At 44.6% G+C, this 17,803-nt stretch overlaps 3 protein-coding genes across 6 annotated transcripts; 1 reads left to right on the forward strand and 2 right to left on the reverse strand.

The window, feature by feature from the left end:
* Nucleotides 1-343: 343 nt before the first annotated feature.
* Nucleotides 344-10,533, reverse strand: pip4p2 (phosphatidylinositol-4,5-bisphosphate 4-phosphatase 2). 3 transcript variants are annotated; one of them, XM_030120947.1, is made up of 7 exons: nt 10,284-10,533; nt 4,848-4,972; nt 4,625-4,731; nt 4,372-4,495; nt 3,454-3,506; nt 1,846-1,936; nt 344-1,762 (listed from the first exon to the last, which is right to left on the reverse strand). In XM_030120947.1, exons 1-7 carry the CDS (start codon nt 10,387-10,389, stop codon nt 1,619-1,621), a joined length of 750 nt encoding a protein of 249 aa, XP_029976807.1. In that variant the 5' UTR covers nt 10,390-10,533; the 3' UTR covers nt 344-1,618. The 3 variants fall into 3 exon arrangements, with proteins under 3 accessions (XP_029976807.1, XP_029976805.1, XP_029976808.1); XM_030120945.1 differs by having other exon boundaries at nt 4,848-4,996; XM_030120948.1 differs by lacking the exons at nt 344-1,762; nt 1,846-1,936; nt 3,454-3,506 and adding an exon at nt 3,870-4,052 and having other exon boundaries at nt 4,848-4,996.
* On the reverse strand, nt 8,167-17,529 carry chrac1 (chromatin accessibility complex subunit 1). Of its 2 annotated transcripts, XM_030120951.1 has the most exons (4): nt 17,306-17,529; nt 17,057-17,183; nt 16,282-16,369; nt 8,167-8,177 (listed from the first exon to the last, which is right to left on the reverse strand). In XM_030120951.1, exons 1-3 carry the CDS (start codon nt 17,456-17,458, stop codon nt 16,290-16,292), a joined length of 360 nt encoding a protein of 119 aa, XP_029976811.1. In that variant the 5' UTR covers nt 17,459-17,529; the 3' UTR covers nt 8,167-8,177; nt 16,282-16,289. The 2 variants fall into 2 exon arrangements, with proteins under 2 accessions (XP_029976811.1, XP_029976810.1); XM_030120950.1 differs by lacking the exon at nt 8,167-8,177 and having other exon boundaries at nt 15,411-16,369.
* LOC115409683 (uncharacterized) lies at nt 13,265-15,415 on the forward strand. Its single transcript, XM_030120949.1, has 3 exons — nt 13,265-13,551; nt 14,108-14,666; nt 14,872-15,415. Exons 2-3 carry the CDS (start codon nt 14,119-14,121, stop codon nt 15,011-15,013), a joined length of 690 nt encoding a protein of 229 aa, XP_029976809.1. The 5' UTR covers nt 13,265-13,551; nt 14,108-14,118; the 3' UTR covers nt 15,014-15,415.
* Nucleotides 17,530-17,803: the final 274 nt, after the last annotated feature.

Consider the following 17,803-nt stretch of genomic DNA (forward strand, 5'->3'; position numbering starts at 1 on the left):
AACTTTATTCATCACTGCTCATAGTTATGAGACAAAGTCACTCTTTTAATTATCAGTCAAGCTTGAGTCACTGATCGGCATAAACCCGCTTCACTGAGACACGTCGGCTGAGTGTGATTCAGTCCGATGACTGATTGACTCTGACTTCAGCTGAAGTTAACTGGAGGAAGATGCTTTATGAGTTGTCAAATATTGAAACAAACGCACTGCAGGACTACAAGAGGAAAAAATAACTTGTGATAAGCTACAAACATGCAAATGAGTCTCATGAATTTCAACAGTTTCACGTTACATCTTAACCTTACAATCTGATCCCAGTCATGCAATAAAACAGACCAACACGTCCAGTTTTTTGCATTTTATTGATAAATTATCATTTTTAAAAAGACCCACCAGCCATCTTTTCCTTCCAGTTCACACACTACTTCTGTATTTTTTTTTCCAAGAACTGAATTTGAGCTATATACAAACTTCTTTTGTTCATATTATTTTCTGCTTTGTTATTCATCATTATTTATTTATTATTATCGTCATCATCACATTCAAAACAAGGTTAAAAGTTGAACTGTGCCCACTGGTCGAGAGACGGGATGCTGAGTCAGCGCACAGCGATGCTAGCTAGAGCAGAGTTCACGAGAGGTCGGAGAGCAGCGACACCAAGCGGCGGGAGGAGGGTTTTACATTCCAACTGACGGGCAGGAGGGGCAGAGACGTTCAGCTGTCCCTCTGGGACTAAAGCTCAAATAAACACCACTGCTTTAACGGAAACGTGCAAGCGGGAGTCACTGTCATTTTTTTGGGGGGAAGCAAACAGATGAATTATGGGTTGAAAATCTCTCCAAAGTGTTATTGCTGCAGTGAGTTAAAAGCTGCATGGCACAAAAGAATAACAAGTTAGACAGAGGAAAAAAAACAAAACAGGCTCCTGTTGATCTGATGCTCTTCCTGACTAACACTGGGCAGCAAAATTGGCACACATGGGTATTTAAGGACAATTCCTTTTGAAAGATTGATCATTTCTAGAGCTAAAAAAAAAAAATAATGTATCAATACTATGTCAGTGTACACAGGCAGGGTAAATGGTTACAATACAGTATGAGTACGCGGCTCCCGGTAGCTGGAGTTCAACTAGCAGCGAAAACAACACACTTGCATATAGTCGTAGTGCAACGGGGAAACGGTTCTGAGGAGCTCGTCCCGGTTCGGTCTGGCCAGAAACCCAGAGGATGTCACGTCACGTCCAGCTGAGAAACACAAACCTGATCCAGAAATACTAAATCCAATCAGTCTGCCGAGCTATCGTCTGTAAATCAGCACAACTAATCTTGGCATTAAGGGAGAAAAAAAAAAAATCTTTAATCTGTGTTTTCGAGGGTTTTGGCAAAACCTTTGCAGAGTTAGAGGACCGGCTCGGGACCGGCTGTCAGGCAGTAGGTTGTTGGAGCGAGTCAAAGGCGTTCCAGACAAGAAAACATAATAAATGTCCAGCATACACTTCCTACAACCTCCCCCTCTACATCAAACCCCTCCTCGGCAGAACATGACCGGGTTTTAATCTGAACAAGATGAAAAAAAGAAAGAAAAAAAGCCTGAAGGTGGGGTTTGCGGGATCACAGCTCTAGGCGAAGCTGTTCTCTGGGTAGCTGACTTTGATGGCGCCCCAGTAGCAGGCTCGTATCAGGCAGATGAGGCCCAGCAGGTATGCGAAGGCCCAGGACACATAGGTGGCGTTGTAGCGGCTGGCAAAGTCCCGAGTGCCGACCTGCAGGGAGAGGAGGAAACCGACAAACCATTTAAGCAGTTTCTGTTCAGGGAAAAGACAAACGGAGCGCAGGCGGTACCTACTGTTAAACCAACTCCGATGAAAATGCAGATCATTCCTATAGTTATGTAAGCACAACAGCGCCTCCTGGGGAGAGCGCTGCCAACGGAGGATCTGCAGCAGAAAGACAGAGGGGTTTTCATAGCAATCGATTTCACACTGATGTGTTCTATATTTCACCCGTGGCTCCCGTCACGGCAGTGAGTCGCAGAGCGGCGCCCCGATAACCTCATGAGCCAAACATCCCTCACTTCCTCCTCCTCCTGGATCGCATGAGCCGCTACGGACAACTTCATCTCCATCCGAGCTTCTCTCACACACACTCAAGCAGGTTGGCATCGGTTTGTTTTCTCTTTTCTCTCTTTTTTTAATCTTTACTATGTTTTCTCTCGCCCCCCCCCCACCGCCCCACCGGCTCTCACATGGCTCTCATGTGACGGGACTCAGGCATTCTTCAGGGATCACTGCTACTCAGATGGCTTAGGGGTGCCTGATCACCTGATTTCTTGCCTTCAACTCCCTTAAAAAAAAAAAAAAAAAAGTTATCCTCCTGGCTGTTCACACTTCCTCTGTGTTCAGCTCGCTGTTGGAATCTGTCACATTAGAAGACTAAGCTGTGACCACACGGCCAGAACCTCAACCTCAGACCTGTGATGCTTCACACATTTTAAAAGAAAATCTAAAATAAAAAAAAAAATAAAAAAAAGAATGCTAGGATTGATCAAACAGACTCCTCAAAGCATCAGTGCAGAGTAAAGAGAGAAACTTAATTTATTTAAGGGAAAATTTCCTTTGAACGCAGTGAGTCGACCACAGATTTCACTTCTGCATGAGCATTAAGGTCAGACAGCGTCACATGACACAGATATATGAAGAACTGTCAGGGAACTAAACCCAGTCAGAGCTCTTTTTTTTCTCTCTTTTTTTTTTTAATAAATGACAAAGAGACAGCCATACATAGGAAAATAACTTTCTTTCAAAAGATATTTTTCCAACATTATAGGTTTGAATTCTTATGTAAAAAACACACTTGAGAAAAAACTACAAATCTAATAGTTTAAATATTTTTGGTGCATATTTAAGTATTTGCTTGGGTCATTTTGAAAATTTAGCAAATGTAAAGAACAGAGGGAGGAGGAGGGTCAAAAGGATCAAGCCAGGCACACAAAAAGCTTGTTTTTCTAACCCATGATGTCTGAAGTCTCAGGATTTCTGCGTCTGTGATGAAGACGCTGTCTACTTACTCAATCCCCAAAAAGAAACCCTCCCGTTCTGCCCCGCAGCACCTCGGACCTGTGACCCTCCCTGACCTGAAAAACATTACAAGTGAGGCCGAGTTTTAATTCCAGTCACACGCCTAGATTAACCTCCATTACCTCCCCTCTCCTTCCCAGGACGGTAAATCCAGACCTCTGAAGCTCAGCCTGTGACTACTGTGGATTTAACCTCGCAGTAGTTACACTGGAATGCAGGGGCAGCGGCGGCAACATGGACCGTATATCTGAATATTTATGTCTACTTCAAGACGGCTCACGCCGTACCTGATGTCCAAAACCAATGAAGGCGCAGGAAGAATGAACAAACTCTAAAGCGACATTTTAAAAGTCTGAGCGAACACTTAAGAGACTCACATTTTTTTGCAGTGAGGACACTTGGCTAGTGTGTTAAACCGAAGCTCCATCCACTGGAAGGAAACAGAAAACAAACACAAATTCACTGATGGAACAAGCAGCCTTTCACCGAACGCTACTGTCCATTTATTCCTGTGATCAGTTTTGAAATTTCACGTCAAAATCCTTATTAGAATGAATTACTGCTACTCTGTTATTACTAAATCACAGCCTGCAGTCATTCTGTATTATATGTTAGTTGTGGTTTCATCTGGTGTTAAAGCAGCTGTGCTAAAGAAATGCCAAACCACCACAGATCAACACCAGGGACTTTTGGCATCTGGCTTCAGGAAGAGAAACAAGTTCATGCATTTTCAAAATGTAAACAAGCAGGAATGATAACAAAAAATCCAATAAAGCTGCGATTTTTAGAACCAGATGCAAACAAAGTCAGATTTTCAGCAGTGTGACGGAGTGGGCTGATTGGACCGGAGCAGGTTAGCCGTGGTTAATACAGATTCACATGTACGACCAGCTTCCTCAACCTGCTGCTGTGCTGGAGAAGAGCCATCACTGGGAATACCAGACAGTGGCTGGGATGACCCGGCGTCCTCACTGCCCTACAGACGCCACAAGCGACAACGTGCACACGTTTTAGAGTTTTCACGTGTTGGGTGTGCTGAAAATTATTCATTAATCGACATGTTAGTCACACTGAAAGTGCCCGGGTGAAGGCAGTGTCATCTAAAATGGGACTGGGCGGTGTAGAGCTGTCGCAGCGGCAGGTTAGAGATGGAAACTGCAAGAATACGGCGCACAGCGCGTGACGAGAAAACATGCAGAAATACACGCTAACGTCCCGTGTGGCTTTTATTACTGGAAAGCGCGATGAGGCTCTGCGGCGGGCTGAGGCCACGTGCATGTGCAGCGCTTACGTACCAGGAAGGTGTTGCCACAGTGGCCGCAGACGACCCTCATCCCCTCGGGCTGGATGGGCAGCGCCGGCTGGGCGGGCTGCTCCTCGGGGATCACCATCACTGGGCTCAGGTTGATGATCCGTCTGCTGCCGGAGGCGCCGACACAAAACGAGGTTTAGATCCCAGCAGAGCAAGAGCTCAGGAGTGACTTCTCCTTCACACGCTGGCTTAAAGAATTTTTTAAAAATTAATCAAATTTTGAAAAAAAAAATTACCAGTTTGGTCGAGGACATCCTATCCTCCTGGATGTGTCTTTACAGATAAGCAGGCAGTTACAGGGACACCTCACGTACTTCTTCCCAGTCGGGGGGTTCTTGATGGGCTGGAAAACATAAATGTAAATAGTATTTCGCTCCCCGGAGTCAGACAGCGCCATCGAAGACTTCGGGAACTCGGGACGTCTCCTCTGTGCGGCGACGGCCGCCGGCCTGAACTCACCGTGGCTTCGTTGCAGACCGTGCACTTGACCACGTGCTGGTGCAGCTTGCCGTCCAGGTTGATGAGCGACTGGCACACGCGGCAGTTGATGACGGGCACGCCGCCGGCGTCGGGGCTGGCGATGGCTGTGTAGGGAGGAGGTAGTTCGGCTTTGAGAGGGGGGAAGGCAAGAGCACAGACAGCACACAGCCAGCTGTTAATGGCATGCATCTGAGAGGAACAAAAAAAACAAACAAAAAAAAAAAGCAGCTTCAAGATCCACCGGCGTGGCGAATGGACTCCATGTTCACCGCAGTGTTCGATACTGTTAGTCGCATTCGCCCGTTCATACACAATGAACTAGCTGTGTACTTTAAAGCACTGCAGGACACAGTATGGACATTTTCAAATATGCAAGCACTTCATCCCAAACTGTTATTATTTCCTGCTTGTTTCCACAGTTTATTGTAGGTCGTTTATTGAAAAGGGGATGAAGTTTTCAAGGAGGAATCTTTTTTTTTCCCCATGTAGCTGCATGCATGGAAACCATGTCAAAAATTAAATGTACCTACTGCATCTATTGTATTACTTAGTTTTTATTAAAAATCCTCTCGGTGGATCGTGTGTCTTCTATTTCTCTGATCAGTCATGCACACCGCACCACAATCAAAGTGGAATTGAAATCCAGGTGAGAAACCTCTGCGCTGAAGTGTGTTCAGAAAACGTAGGAAAATAATATTACAAGGGTGCTTCAAATGCTTTTAAAATGACTGAATATAATTGGCTTTTGAGCTTTTGGACAAAGTCATATAAAATACATATAAAAACATAATCATGTAGGCACTTTACAACCAGCATTTTCAGTAAAATATAAATTCTTGTATTATTTTATTTGATGAGATCAAAACAGATGAACAAGGCAACAGATATTTACTCTTCTTACTTATAAAAATGCAGGAAATAATATCAATTCATAAAATGCATTTTCATTTCTATACAGTGATGCAGATTGTAATTTACAAAATAAAAGCATCTTGAACTGATTTCTCTCATACACGCTCCACAAGTGTGAATCCTTTCTTCAAAGGTCGACACTGTTCACACCGACTACTGTTTGCACTGTGAAAAAAACAAATTACTAATAAATGGTTCTTTAAAGAAACCTCACACTGCAGCAATTAGCACATTTTCTTAGTCTTCCGCCAGAAACGAAAGAAAGTCGTCACATTCTTAATTGGAAGTACAAACACTTGTGAAAAAGACTTTAAATAGTAAACTTCTTAAATTCAGTACAAATGAAACGTCCTGAATATTTGCACGTTGAAACAACGTGTGAATAACGTGTTCGACTGTCTCTGTGAAGCCCTGTTTTCAGCTGAGACACTCCGAACTGAAAATGTTATGTTCAGAAGGAAATTCTATTCTTCTGTCATAATAAGTACAATATTCTTTGAACTGGTCGCCTTCAGTAGAGAAAGTTGTTACTGTCAGCTGCTTCGGGTCTTTTCAGTGGAAATCACCCCCCTCCAGGTTAAAACAAAGCACAGATGTTTGTGTGTTGATGATAAAGCAAAAACTCACAACACTAAACAGTCTGGTAAAGAAGAGAAGTGAAATAATCCAAACACTTTCCTACTTCCCACTTCTGTATTTATGCCAATACCACTCTTCCGTCACTCTGATCACTGTTAAAATCTGCTGCAGGTTGAATGGCAGCATGAAAACAATCAAATTAGACAGTCTTGTCCTTTCGTTCTAAAGTCTCCGGGCTATTGAGGAGTGCAATTCCTCCACAGGCTTTCTGCAGACCCATGACAGGCCGCCGTGCAGCGCTCTGATAGCTGCCTCACATGTGACTCTTCACTCTCTGTCAGGACTTCACATGGTAAAAATGAGAACAATGGGTTCTAATACAGCGGTTTTTCTTCCGTCGTTAAAACGTCCATTCAAACAGGCCTGGTTCAACTAATCATTTCGATTAACAGCCTGAAATCAGCCCGGTCATCGATTAGCATTTTATGGCCCATAAAAAAGAGCAATTGCCATGAACAAATAGCTGAAACTCACCGAGGTTAAAGATTTCCACTCTAAGTCCAAAAGAACCACAGGCGCCATTCAGATGACCTCTGCACCGGTTAATCCCTCATTAGGCTCACGCATTTAGTCTACATACCATTTCTAAGACTTTTAACGCACCAAATCCACAGATTTAAAGCAGTCACTACCTTTACTACAGCCTACATTGTGTTGAACACTACGGCATCTGTGGAAAAAAAATCTCTGCTATTTCATTCAACCGCAACTAGTAAAACTGTGTGTCAGAGTCATCAGCGGCCGAGTTAATGTGAAGGAGATAATCGGGCTGGTTAACGGGAAAACGAGTCAGAGACTGTGGACAAACGGACACAGTAGGGACAGATGGGACGACGTTGACTCAAACTTCACTGGAAACACAACGAGAAGAAGCTGCCAAAGGCCGGACCCGCCCACCGCCTGCCGTCAGCAGTGGGATCCCAGGCCTGAGTCATCCTGCGCTCTCATTCGTTAATGCGAAAATGTGACAGCGCGTGTGGTCGGACGCAGCGTGTTTTTATATAGAAGAACAAGCGGAGGAGAATCCTGATCCACACCTTTAATTTGAATCGGCACGCTGGCCTCCTGAGAGGAGTCCTCCTCCTCCTCCTCCTCCTCCTCTTCCTCTCTGAGCTGAGGACGAGTGGGTCCTAATGCACATCTGAAACCAAACACCACAGCTATAGGCTTCCACCGCTGCCCTCGGAGCCGGGGGTAAGACGAGAAGACGCCCCGCTGCAGCCAGCGGCAGCGGCGGCTCCACAGCGGCAAATCCCACCCTGTGGACGGGGGGCTCACACGCCTTCATGAACAGCTGGTATGCAGACAGCAGCTGCTTCTTATTCCACCGTCAAGACCAACGAGTTCACGCAATAGAAATGTCAATAAAGCTAAAACTGTTTTATAATCTTCATTACAAACACTAATGTTTGGAGGAGTGGTTGACACGCTGGTCCTCAGTTGTAATCTGGTTTGGCCTTTTTGTGTTAAGTTTGCATGTTCTCCCTGAGCGTGTTGTGAGAAGGCTTTCCTGGTTTCCTATAACAGTCCACAAATATGGGTTTGAGGCTAATCAGTGTCACTTTCCTGTGGTGTGAGCACGTACCCTGCCTCAGCCTATAATCAGATTCTCCCTGCCAGCAAGCCAAGTTGGAAAAATCGGTATAATCATAGCTAGAAAATCAAGATCCCATAAGCTGATGTTCGACTGTTTTCATCCGAGTTGAATCTAATGGCTGTCTCTGAACTGTTCTGGTCTTGCGCTTGCTTGAACATTCGCTGATCGAGCAACAGATTTAGTATTTCTCTGCACAACTGAGTCACTTTGCAGTTTATTAAACACATTAGCTAATTTTGCACCCTTTTGGACAGATTTCCCCTAAAATGGTTGTTCTCTATCTGGAGGCAGGTTTACTGTGACACAGCAAGCAGAAACATGCAGAGACATGTGTGCTGTACGGTATTACCCGTGTTCTTTAAGACTCATGTTGCTGCAGTGTGGCCCACTGACTTAAGACTGGATTTGGAGAATGCCTTTGAAGAGATTTAATCAGTAGTGCAGCTCCCGTCACCTCACAGTGAGTCTTGTGTCTTGATTCACAGTCCTTACTCTGCAACCACCTCTGGGAGAAATGTGTAATTCTGATACATGACAGAGCAGAACTCCCAGGCTCAGTTATCACCCTCTAACAGAGCCTCACGCTGGACTTTGATGCAATTTCTTCTGGTGTTTAAACAACAATATTAAGCAAGAGGGTAGATCAGAATGAAACACGGAGCCAGATGCAGCCAAGGTCACAGGAGGAAAACGCAGAACGCCGGTCTAAATCTGTTCCTGCCGAATTCAAACCGAGTAAACAGGGAGGCAGCCAGTGCAGCAGAGGCTGTGGTCACATTTAGATGTCACAGCTTTTAGTAAATTGAACACACCGTCTTTAGAAATTCAGCTGATTGTAAGTTCAAGCACCATCCCAAACGTGTTTTAGGTAAAGAAAAAAATCTCGATTTTGGCACCTTTGGCTCAAATTGTCGGCCTACAAATCCAAACTGGAATGAGCCAATAATCCAGGCTGCAGGAAGGCAGTATGGAGAAAACAGGCCGTGAAATAGAAAGACATTCGTTTCGGCTTTTCTCAGTTATTATAACGTCCAAGGGTCTTACAGTCTGCTGTGAAAGACTTCATGATTAATCCAAAAGCAAAAATTGTGCCAGATTAAAGCACTTCAGAAAAATAAACATGTTTTCCCTACGTTCCTCTGATCTATTAGCCACTGGTGCTGATATTCTGCTAACAGAGAACGGCACAGTCATTCAATCGCAGCAGAGCAACCAGTGTTGTTGGTCCTGTGAGCCCAAAACAAACAGCAACAAATGGAGGGAGCTAAAAACATCAGTTCAAGAAAACCTGGTCCCGTGACTTAAGAACAAGATCTGGATGGTTTCCAAATGTCAGGAGGGAGTTTCTCAAGGTTGAAGCCTGGAGCAAATATCAAAGCCAACAGAGCAAAATAGAGCGACTAGAAAGAGTGCTATCTTGAACTTCTCCAGCTCCAATAAAGATATCCCTTTGCAATATGAATTCTGGATCTGATGAGACCAATATGAGAGCAAAGGTCAGACCTGAGCCAGAGCAGGAGGAGGATTTCTGAGCTGGTCTGGACGCATCACAGCACGGAATAACCTACATTTAGCTGTTTCCCAAGCAAAACATCAACTCTGCGTCAGTGTTACGGCTGTGAATATCTGTGATTTCTAATGGCACGAGACATGCGAAACGTGCAAATGCAAAAACACCGCATGCATGAAACAGATTCAGACTGTTTACATATTCCTGTCCAACGCACAAACAACAGCAGCCGCAAAGCAAACGAACACCAACTGTTGGCGCTGATAGCAGGACGCTGTTGCGTTTAAATCATGTAAGTGATCCACTGAGCGCACATCTGGGCAGCATTTTGTTGGTAAGCAGCAGGGACAAAAGGCTGCTGGCCTGCCTCCATCTGCAGAGGCACAGTCCAGGCAGCCACACATCCGGAGAGCGCGTGCACTGCCTCGTCCATCCCTTCAGAACCAAAACATGACAGGCCGGGCCCGGCCAGAGCCGTGCTGTCCGGTCATTTCTGCAGCAGGATAATAAAGAGCCCCAGCCGGCTGTTATGACTGCAGGCCCGTCTCTCCTAACCCAGTGCTCCAGTTCTCGGAGCGGCTCCACCTCTCCGCTGCTCTCCACCCAGCTCCCTGCCCTTCCATCGCCGCGCTGCAGTTTTTATTTACGCACAAACTCGATACGCCCCGAAAATGATTCAGCATGCGGGCAGGCTGGCCCGCTGAGGCCGGCGGTGGGGGTGGTGGGGGTGGAGGGGGTCTCCGTGTCGTGTGTTTACCTCGGGGGCTTGAATCCTGCAGGTACGGCGGGGCCGTGGGGGTCACGTTCTCCGAGTTGGGGCCCGACAGCAGCGGGGACCGCTCGTCCATGCCGTCCGAGGCCATGTCGTCGGCGGTGTGAGGGGAGGGGGAGACTGACCGGGGGAGGGGGGGTCCGCTCCTGGCTGCACCGAGTCTTCCCTCAGCGCGGAGGAGCAGCCGGTGGCTGGGTGCTGGTGCCGAGTCGCTCCGGTCCAGCAGCAGCCCCGGAGTGACGGCAGCCGGGGGGGCGGAGCTCCGCCCCTAGCCCCGCCCCCCCGACGAGGCCCCGGGCCTGGGCAGTGGTCCGGGACGCAGCGGTCTGAGGCTGCACGGAGGAATTCAGCCCATAAATATCCCCCCAGATAGCAGTATTCTGTGGCAATAGCATCATTTAACTCTGCAGTTCTAAAACTATCAGAGACGATTGAATAAAAAAAATCCCTTTGGAGTCAAAACAGAGTCAAATTTCAGTGTTTTGATGATGAAAAAAAACAGTGGAGGATTACTGTCGCTAGATGGCGCTGGAGGATCACTGTGAACTCAATGAAAACTTTCCTCACCCTGAGAGATGCTTTTTATGAGGCCTGTGCCTTTTCAAGAAGATTTACCTTCAGTCAGCCTCACATGAGCTCTAACATTTAATTGAAGGCCATATTCTTCCTTAGGTTTTTCACATGTTTCGTTTAATTGGCTGTTTGGATCCTCAGGGGATCCATAATGAGCATATTTGTTCCCATGACAGCAACATGCTCTAGCAATACTGCAAAAACTGCCATGTTATAATTTATCCCACTTTAAAAGAAATAAATACAATAAGGTTAGAACTTTCCAATAATGTAAAAAAATAGTAAAATATTTATTTACACCCATAACTGCAGAGTTTGTGTCCTCTATGCATGATGACTGTATTTGTATGATGACAATTTCTGACAAGGAGACAGCACTAAACCTGGGAGAGAAAAGGGTTTGATTCCAAGAAATGCAGTCCCACGTGTCTCTTATTAGATACTGGCTGAAGTTGAAACAATTTTTTTATGTTACTCCTTGATGTAATAACTCATTAGATTATTGGCAAAATACTATTCCAGTAATCACTCTAATATTCGATTACACTATTGGTAAGTTAATATATTATTTGATTTATTACATTTAACATGGATACTATTATCACCACTATTGGCAGTTATCATATTTTAAGCCATTATTAGATTTTTGGTTGCTATATTCGTTCGTAAAATGAAATATTGTGATGTTTATCAAGTTTACCAAATGTCTCTCCCTTGGTTCTTAGGATGATGTAGAGCTGATCATCATTCTACAAATTACATTTTTTGTAGTCTTTTATTATTTGTGTATTGTGTTGTATTTATTATACACACTGCTGCATCTGTTGCACTCAGCTTACTGAAACACATAAGAACAATCCTCAGTCCAAAACCAGGAATGGTTCAAACATCTGAACTAGCAGCACAAAACATTCAGACAAGCAAAATGTTTGAAGATACACGCACACTTTGAGATATGTTCATCAAGATTAAAAGTTTTTCCTGAATGTGTGTTAACATCAGAGCTGTGGAGCCTCCAACCACAATGATGTTCATTTTCCAGAGGAAACACGGTCATACAGCAAGAAACCTTTAATTCTGTTATGTCTGAAAGTTTCCTCTCTGGATTTGTAGTGTTTTCCAGTCCTACTCAAGTCTGCGTCTTTAAAGTTCATCTTAGTTTTGGCTGTTTCCAGAGGTCGGTGTAGTCTGCCTCGTGTCTTTTCCTCCCCTGAAATTACATAATTCTGGATTCTGTCTGCCAAAATGTGGCCCATTCCTTTTCACTTATGTCAGAGTTGAAGCATCAGACTGTATAAATTCACTCCCTAGCCATTCAAAAAGCTCCCCAAATAAGCACAGATGGGCTGGATTAAACATAAGATCATCAGCAACTCTTGAGTAACTGGAAGATTTGTTTCTTTCCTCCAGAAGCAGTGAAATCACAGTATGTTTGAGAGTAAACTAGAAAGTGCAGCAAAGCACATTGTTAGCAAACAGAAAGGGTTTTGAAAGAATAAATATAAATCTGTCCTCCATGTAAACGCAGCCATTGGACTTCATCTCTATGGAGGAGACAGAGTTCCTCAGCAAATATTGTGTTAATGTCATCTTACAAAATATTCTGTAAATAAACTAAATGTCAATCATCATGTAGGGAGACTCCAGGAGTCACGTCGTATATTCGAACCTGTCAGGGTATTTTCATCTGTTCAAAGTAAAGATTGTGGAATTGAGAAAAATAAAGAAGTTCTTATTGCCAAGTAGTAACATTTTCCTCCACTAATGTGAATTTTGCCTGTCAAAGAGAAACAGAAGTCCACTTCCCCCACAGCAGCATGCATGAAGGCAGCACTGTGAATCAGCAGATCACCCTCTCTGTGTGATCTATGAGCTGCTCTCAAATCCAGCTGCACTTTATAAACCTATTTTTATTCCATTGTGGTAATGTGCTCGGGCTACAGTATGAATATCTCCAATTTATCCAATTTTATCAGTTCATTACAGGCAGTTTAGACCCGGGAATTGCCCTTTAACATATGTTTTTTGAGGGGATATTAGTACAACACAGAAACATAAAGCAGAACCCTTCTCCCTATGAGGTGACTGTGTTAACCTTAACACCTCTGTGAGGCTTTAAAATGAGTAAAATGTATGAAGAACCTAAGTACCATCAAAGGTCAAACTGTAAAAACTGAGACACACGTGTGTCTGCGGCTCAGCTTGTACAGCAGATTATTTTACAGCCTCAAGACAGATGGCTAGAAATCCTCATCTGACTCTTACATTCGCGTGGACTGACAGTCACGAATTGTTTTTGTTGTGAAAATACCTTCATGTCTGTTTCCCTCAGTGCCTCCTGGACACTTCACGGCCGTGCCTTCTTGTTCGTTTTTGCACTTTGTTGACGGTCCCTTCCCGGAGCCGCTGAATCAACACAGAAACCCTCCAAACTGATGAAACCCGCAGGAAGACTGTCTGTTACTGAGAGCCGAGAGGGATTAAAGGTCTCACTCTGTGATATATACAAGGAAAGACGTATTTTTTTTGTTGTTTTTTTCCAGTTTTGTGAAGTTTGGTCTGGGGCGTTTTTTGCTCCTCGGTGTTTGAGTCTGAACTGCTTCACCAGACTGACTCATTTTTTCCGACGCCTGCAGGCACCGGAGGAGAAAACACAGCCGCTGCTCTGCTCCTTTGTCAGGTAAAAACTTCTACAAATTCTTATCTAATCACACGTTTACTTCTCGTATTTGTTCGTGTATTTCATTGTTTTAGTCGAGGTCCTGAGTTCTGTTAGTTTTGTGAGTTTTTTTTTTTTTTTAACGCAGGAAACCAGAAGAGTTTTCACACTTACTGTAAAAGTTCTGTAACACTGTCAGAAACACAGCATGGATTTTTTTCTTATAATTCTAAAACGCGTTGATACATGTTTTCAGTTCATAGGACTCCAGCCTCTTCACCTTTGATTTGCTTAAACTGTAGCTTTCAGTAAAATGACTATTGTATGTCAACTATAAAGGTTTTACAGATATTTTTCGCTTCTTTCTTTATACGTAAACACCATTGAGCACAGATTTAACTTCCTTGAGGAGATGAATAAAGTATTCATCCATCTATCTAGCATTTCTTTTCATCATGGCTGAAGGATTTCATGATCTAATATGAAACCTTTCAGATAAAAGTTTGAGAACAGTCAGAATGATGTCGTTTCCGCTGTTATTCTGCCAGGATGTTGACTTTGATGCTTCGTGTTTCAGCTGGTTTGGAGATGCTCCAGGGGGCCGCGAGCAGAGCCGGGCTCTGCCTCTCCTACTGCCTCCTCTTCAACATCTGGCTCTCGGCTCCAGATGTGGAGTCGGCAGGCCCTCTCCACACCTTCACCCTGGAGCAGCAGCCGGGTCAGCCGGACCTGGAGGACTGGGAGTGGGGTTCTGGATCGTCCCTCCTGCACCTGCTCCACAGTTTCCCTGCCGACAGCCCCTTCGTGACGGAGTCCCCGGGGAAACCCGTCAACTGCACCCAGCGGTTCTGGCTGCCGCCGTCCTCCCCGATCTGCTGGGAGAACATCGCCGGGCCCAGGGAGTTCGCCCAGTCCCGTCTGCTGGTCCTGCAGAACAGGGCCGCGCTGCAGGCCGTGTCCTCCTCCAGCGGGGTGGAGGAGTCCGGCCTCTCCTACGACCGCCTGGCCAGGGAGGAGATGGAGGGAATCCGCTCAGACCACCAGAACATGTCAGAGACAATCCAGACCATGGAGACCGTGTTTGTTTCGCTGAGCGAGAAGAGGAAAGAGGGGAAAGAGCAGGGCGCGCTCACAAGGTGAAGGAGTTTCTACATTACATTATTCCACAAACATTTTTGATCTATCAAAAACACTCAAAGGCAAGTGAGAATAAAAAAGTTTTGAATGGCTTGATTTTGCCTCAAATGTTGGATTTTTCTTTGTTTTCGTCTTGAGTGGATTAGATAAATGTGATATACTTTTCCTTACATTTTCCCCGTTTCTGTTTTTAATCCCGTTCAGCATGAAGCGGAATTTCGCCAGCACCAGGGACGCCATCGACAGCAGAGCGGACATGGCCGCCCACTTGGAGAAGCAGTTCTCTTCTTTAGAAAACACGCTTCTCAACATTCACTTTCGACTCATCAAACTCATCCGGCAGTGACGCCGTGGGAGACGCCGACTCTTCGTCACAGCTGTAATTTGAACACGAATGTCTTGTTTAACTGCGTAACCATTTGATGCATGCTCAGGATCAAAATAGATTACATTATGATTACAAAAGACTTGAAACACTTGATATGCGTCTTATCATCACACAACTCAAACACAGAAGTGTCTGAATGAACCCCGGGTTGTCACTGAGCTGTTAAATTCAACTTTCTTTGCAAACATGCACCATACGGAGCGTTTACAGCCACGTTAAACATCTTGTAAAACCGCTAGAGGAACTTGTGAACGCTGGAGCGGAAGGAGCGAGTTGCTTCAACACACCATTTACCGTTCACACAGTGCAAGTCTCTTCAAGATTATTTTCTAATAAACATTCAGTAAAAAGTGTGTATCATATGGACTGAGTCTTTATTTTAATATCAAATCTAAATCACACAATTTGGAGTACACAAAGAAGATGCTGTTCAAGGTTATCGACTGTTTTTACATGTTAAAGAGGTTCAGCTGCTTTGCTTACGCTGGAGGAAACAGAGGTATTTTTACTTTTAAATTCAAGTATCAATTTTAATCTTCTCACATGACCACATTGTTTTAGAAACAAAACTCCAGCATCAAATATAACTTAACATCTCTAACAGCATGTTTACCTCTGAGATCAGTTAAAGTTAAAGCCGTCAGTCAGCTTTTTAAAGGCGACGGCTGGGAGTGGAGACAGCTGTGCTCCAGCTGTGCGGAATGGATTTCCATGTCCTGTTCGTTCACATGAACTCGTCCCAAGTCTGAAAGCTGTTAGGAGGAAAATCAACTTTCCCCTGGATTGTGGTAGATACAAAAACAAGCAACAAGTTAACATTCTGCAGCCAGAAACTTAAAGACAGCCAAAGTACACAAGCTGACATGAACTTATTCTGAACAACAAACCAGTTGGAGTCACTGAATATGATTTGTCTAAGCCTGGTTTTTTCAGCCAGCGCTACACGATTAGTCTGCAGCAAACATTTATCAATGATAAAGGGGCAACGTCTACATTCGTCTAAGATTCTCAGTGCTGTCGCGTTTAGACAAGATCTCCGAGTCGTCTCTTCATTTCACATCGCGGTTTACTTTCAGTTGCACTAAACTGAACCCAAACAGCTGAAACTCGTCAGCGTGCTCGACAACACAGAAGATCTGAAGTGTCTCTTCAGACAGTCTCTTTGCTCCCGGAGACAGGCGGGACACGTACGAGTGGTGACGTCTGTCCAGACAGAGACGCTTCACACTATTTCCTAAAAATCAGCGTCCTCTTCTTGCATTTCTTCCAAAGATTTGAGGTAATCTCGAGCCAAGATCTTCTTCGGTAGGATATCTGCAAGATTAAAAACAAACAATTAAACCCAGTTAGAATCATCGCTCCATTCAATACTTCTCATTTTCCTGAATCCAGAATATTATGACTGATCAACCACCCAAACTGTAAATCACAACTTTTCCTCTATAAATTGTCACATGATGGTACTTTTTCAGCTGCTCCACTTTTAAAGGGCATACAGCAAATAAAAGCACACTCCACTGTGGACTTGGCTTGTTTTCACAGTTTGCCCCGCCTGCTGTAAGGACTTCATATGATGGACCACCTGGGGGCAAAATGGCCTTTTACACAACTACAATATGGTTTCAACTTAACCAATAAATCCTTTTTACTTTTTAAATACATCCTACCTTGAAAAAGGAAAGATAAAGACTGCATAGATCAGAACAAAACGCAGATTACTTCTGTTCAAGCAATTTACCATATCTACAACTAATGTCTTCGAAAAGAAAAGACTTGATAACAAGAGATCATCAATGTCTGTGAGCTGCTGATCTGAATCGACAGATTTTAAAGCTCTGATACATGAAAATGTGTAATGTTATACTGAGAGTCACTGCAAGTATTGATCCACTCTACGATAGCAGATAAACACGTCCTACAGCCTGTGCGATCCATAGATTGCGACCATTGCATGCTAATGCTCTGTTGAGCATGGCTGCTGGTTTTATCTGAAGCTCCGACCTGTGAGAAAGTGGAAGGTCTCGGTTTCCTCCGCGGTGCTCGCCAGATCGCTGTAGGACAGCGAGTTGGTCTCTCTCCCGGAGCCGTTGAGGAACGAGGACCGAGCCAGATGCTGCACGAACAGCTCCTGAAACCAGAGCAGAGGTGGGGTCACCAACTCTCTCAACTCCCCGCTTCCAGCAGAGCCAGGCAGGCGCTAACGCAGCTCCTGCCTCCTCCACACCACGTTAGCATCCCTGAGTAGCTTACTGTAGCTTTGGTGGTGAGAAACAGCGCGTCCTGGTTGATGCTGGAAACGTCCGGGGAGCTCTTCATTATCAGCCTCACCCTGGATATCGGCAGAGAAATCGTCTTCTTGTGACTCGACGTCTGTTGGTCTTTAGGGGGATTATTCTGAGACATTTTGAGGAGGAGAAGCGGCGGACGGACAGGCGGCAGTTTATTGTTTTGAATGGTGACGCATGGCTCTCTTCTTCACGGTCCCCGAGCTGAGGAGGTGTTGTTGGCGGCTTTTCTATAGCGGGTTAGCGCCCCCTGCTGGAGGGCAGCCGCTACAGCCCCAAACTGGAATTACATCTGTGACAGGCGAGGCAAATTTATTTCTACAGCGACGAAGACTTAACAAAGAAATACATTAAATCAAGGCGATTATAAATGTTAAGCAGTTAAGATAGTGAAATACATTAAAATAAAGCAATTAAGAAAAGCACAAACAGGAGAATAATTTAAACAAAAGTTTTATTATAA

The sequence above is a fragment of the Salarias fasciatus genome, chromosome 22, assembly GCF_902148845.1.
Source record: "Salarias fasciatus chromosome 22, fSalaFa1.1, whole genome shotgun sequence".
Lineage (NCBI taxonomy): Eukaryota > Metazoa > Chordata > Actinopteri > Blenniiformes > Blenniidae > Salarias > Salarias fasciatus.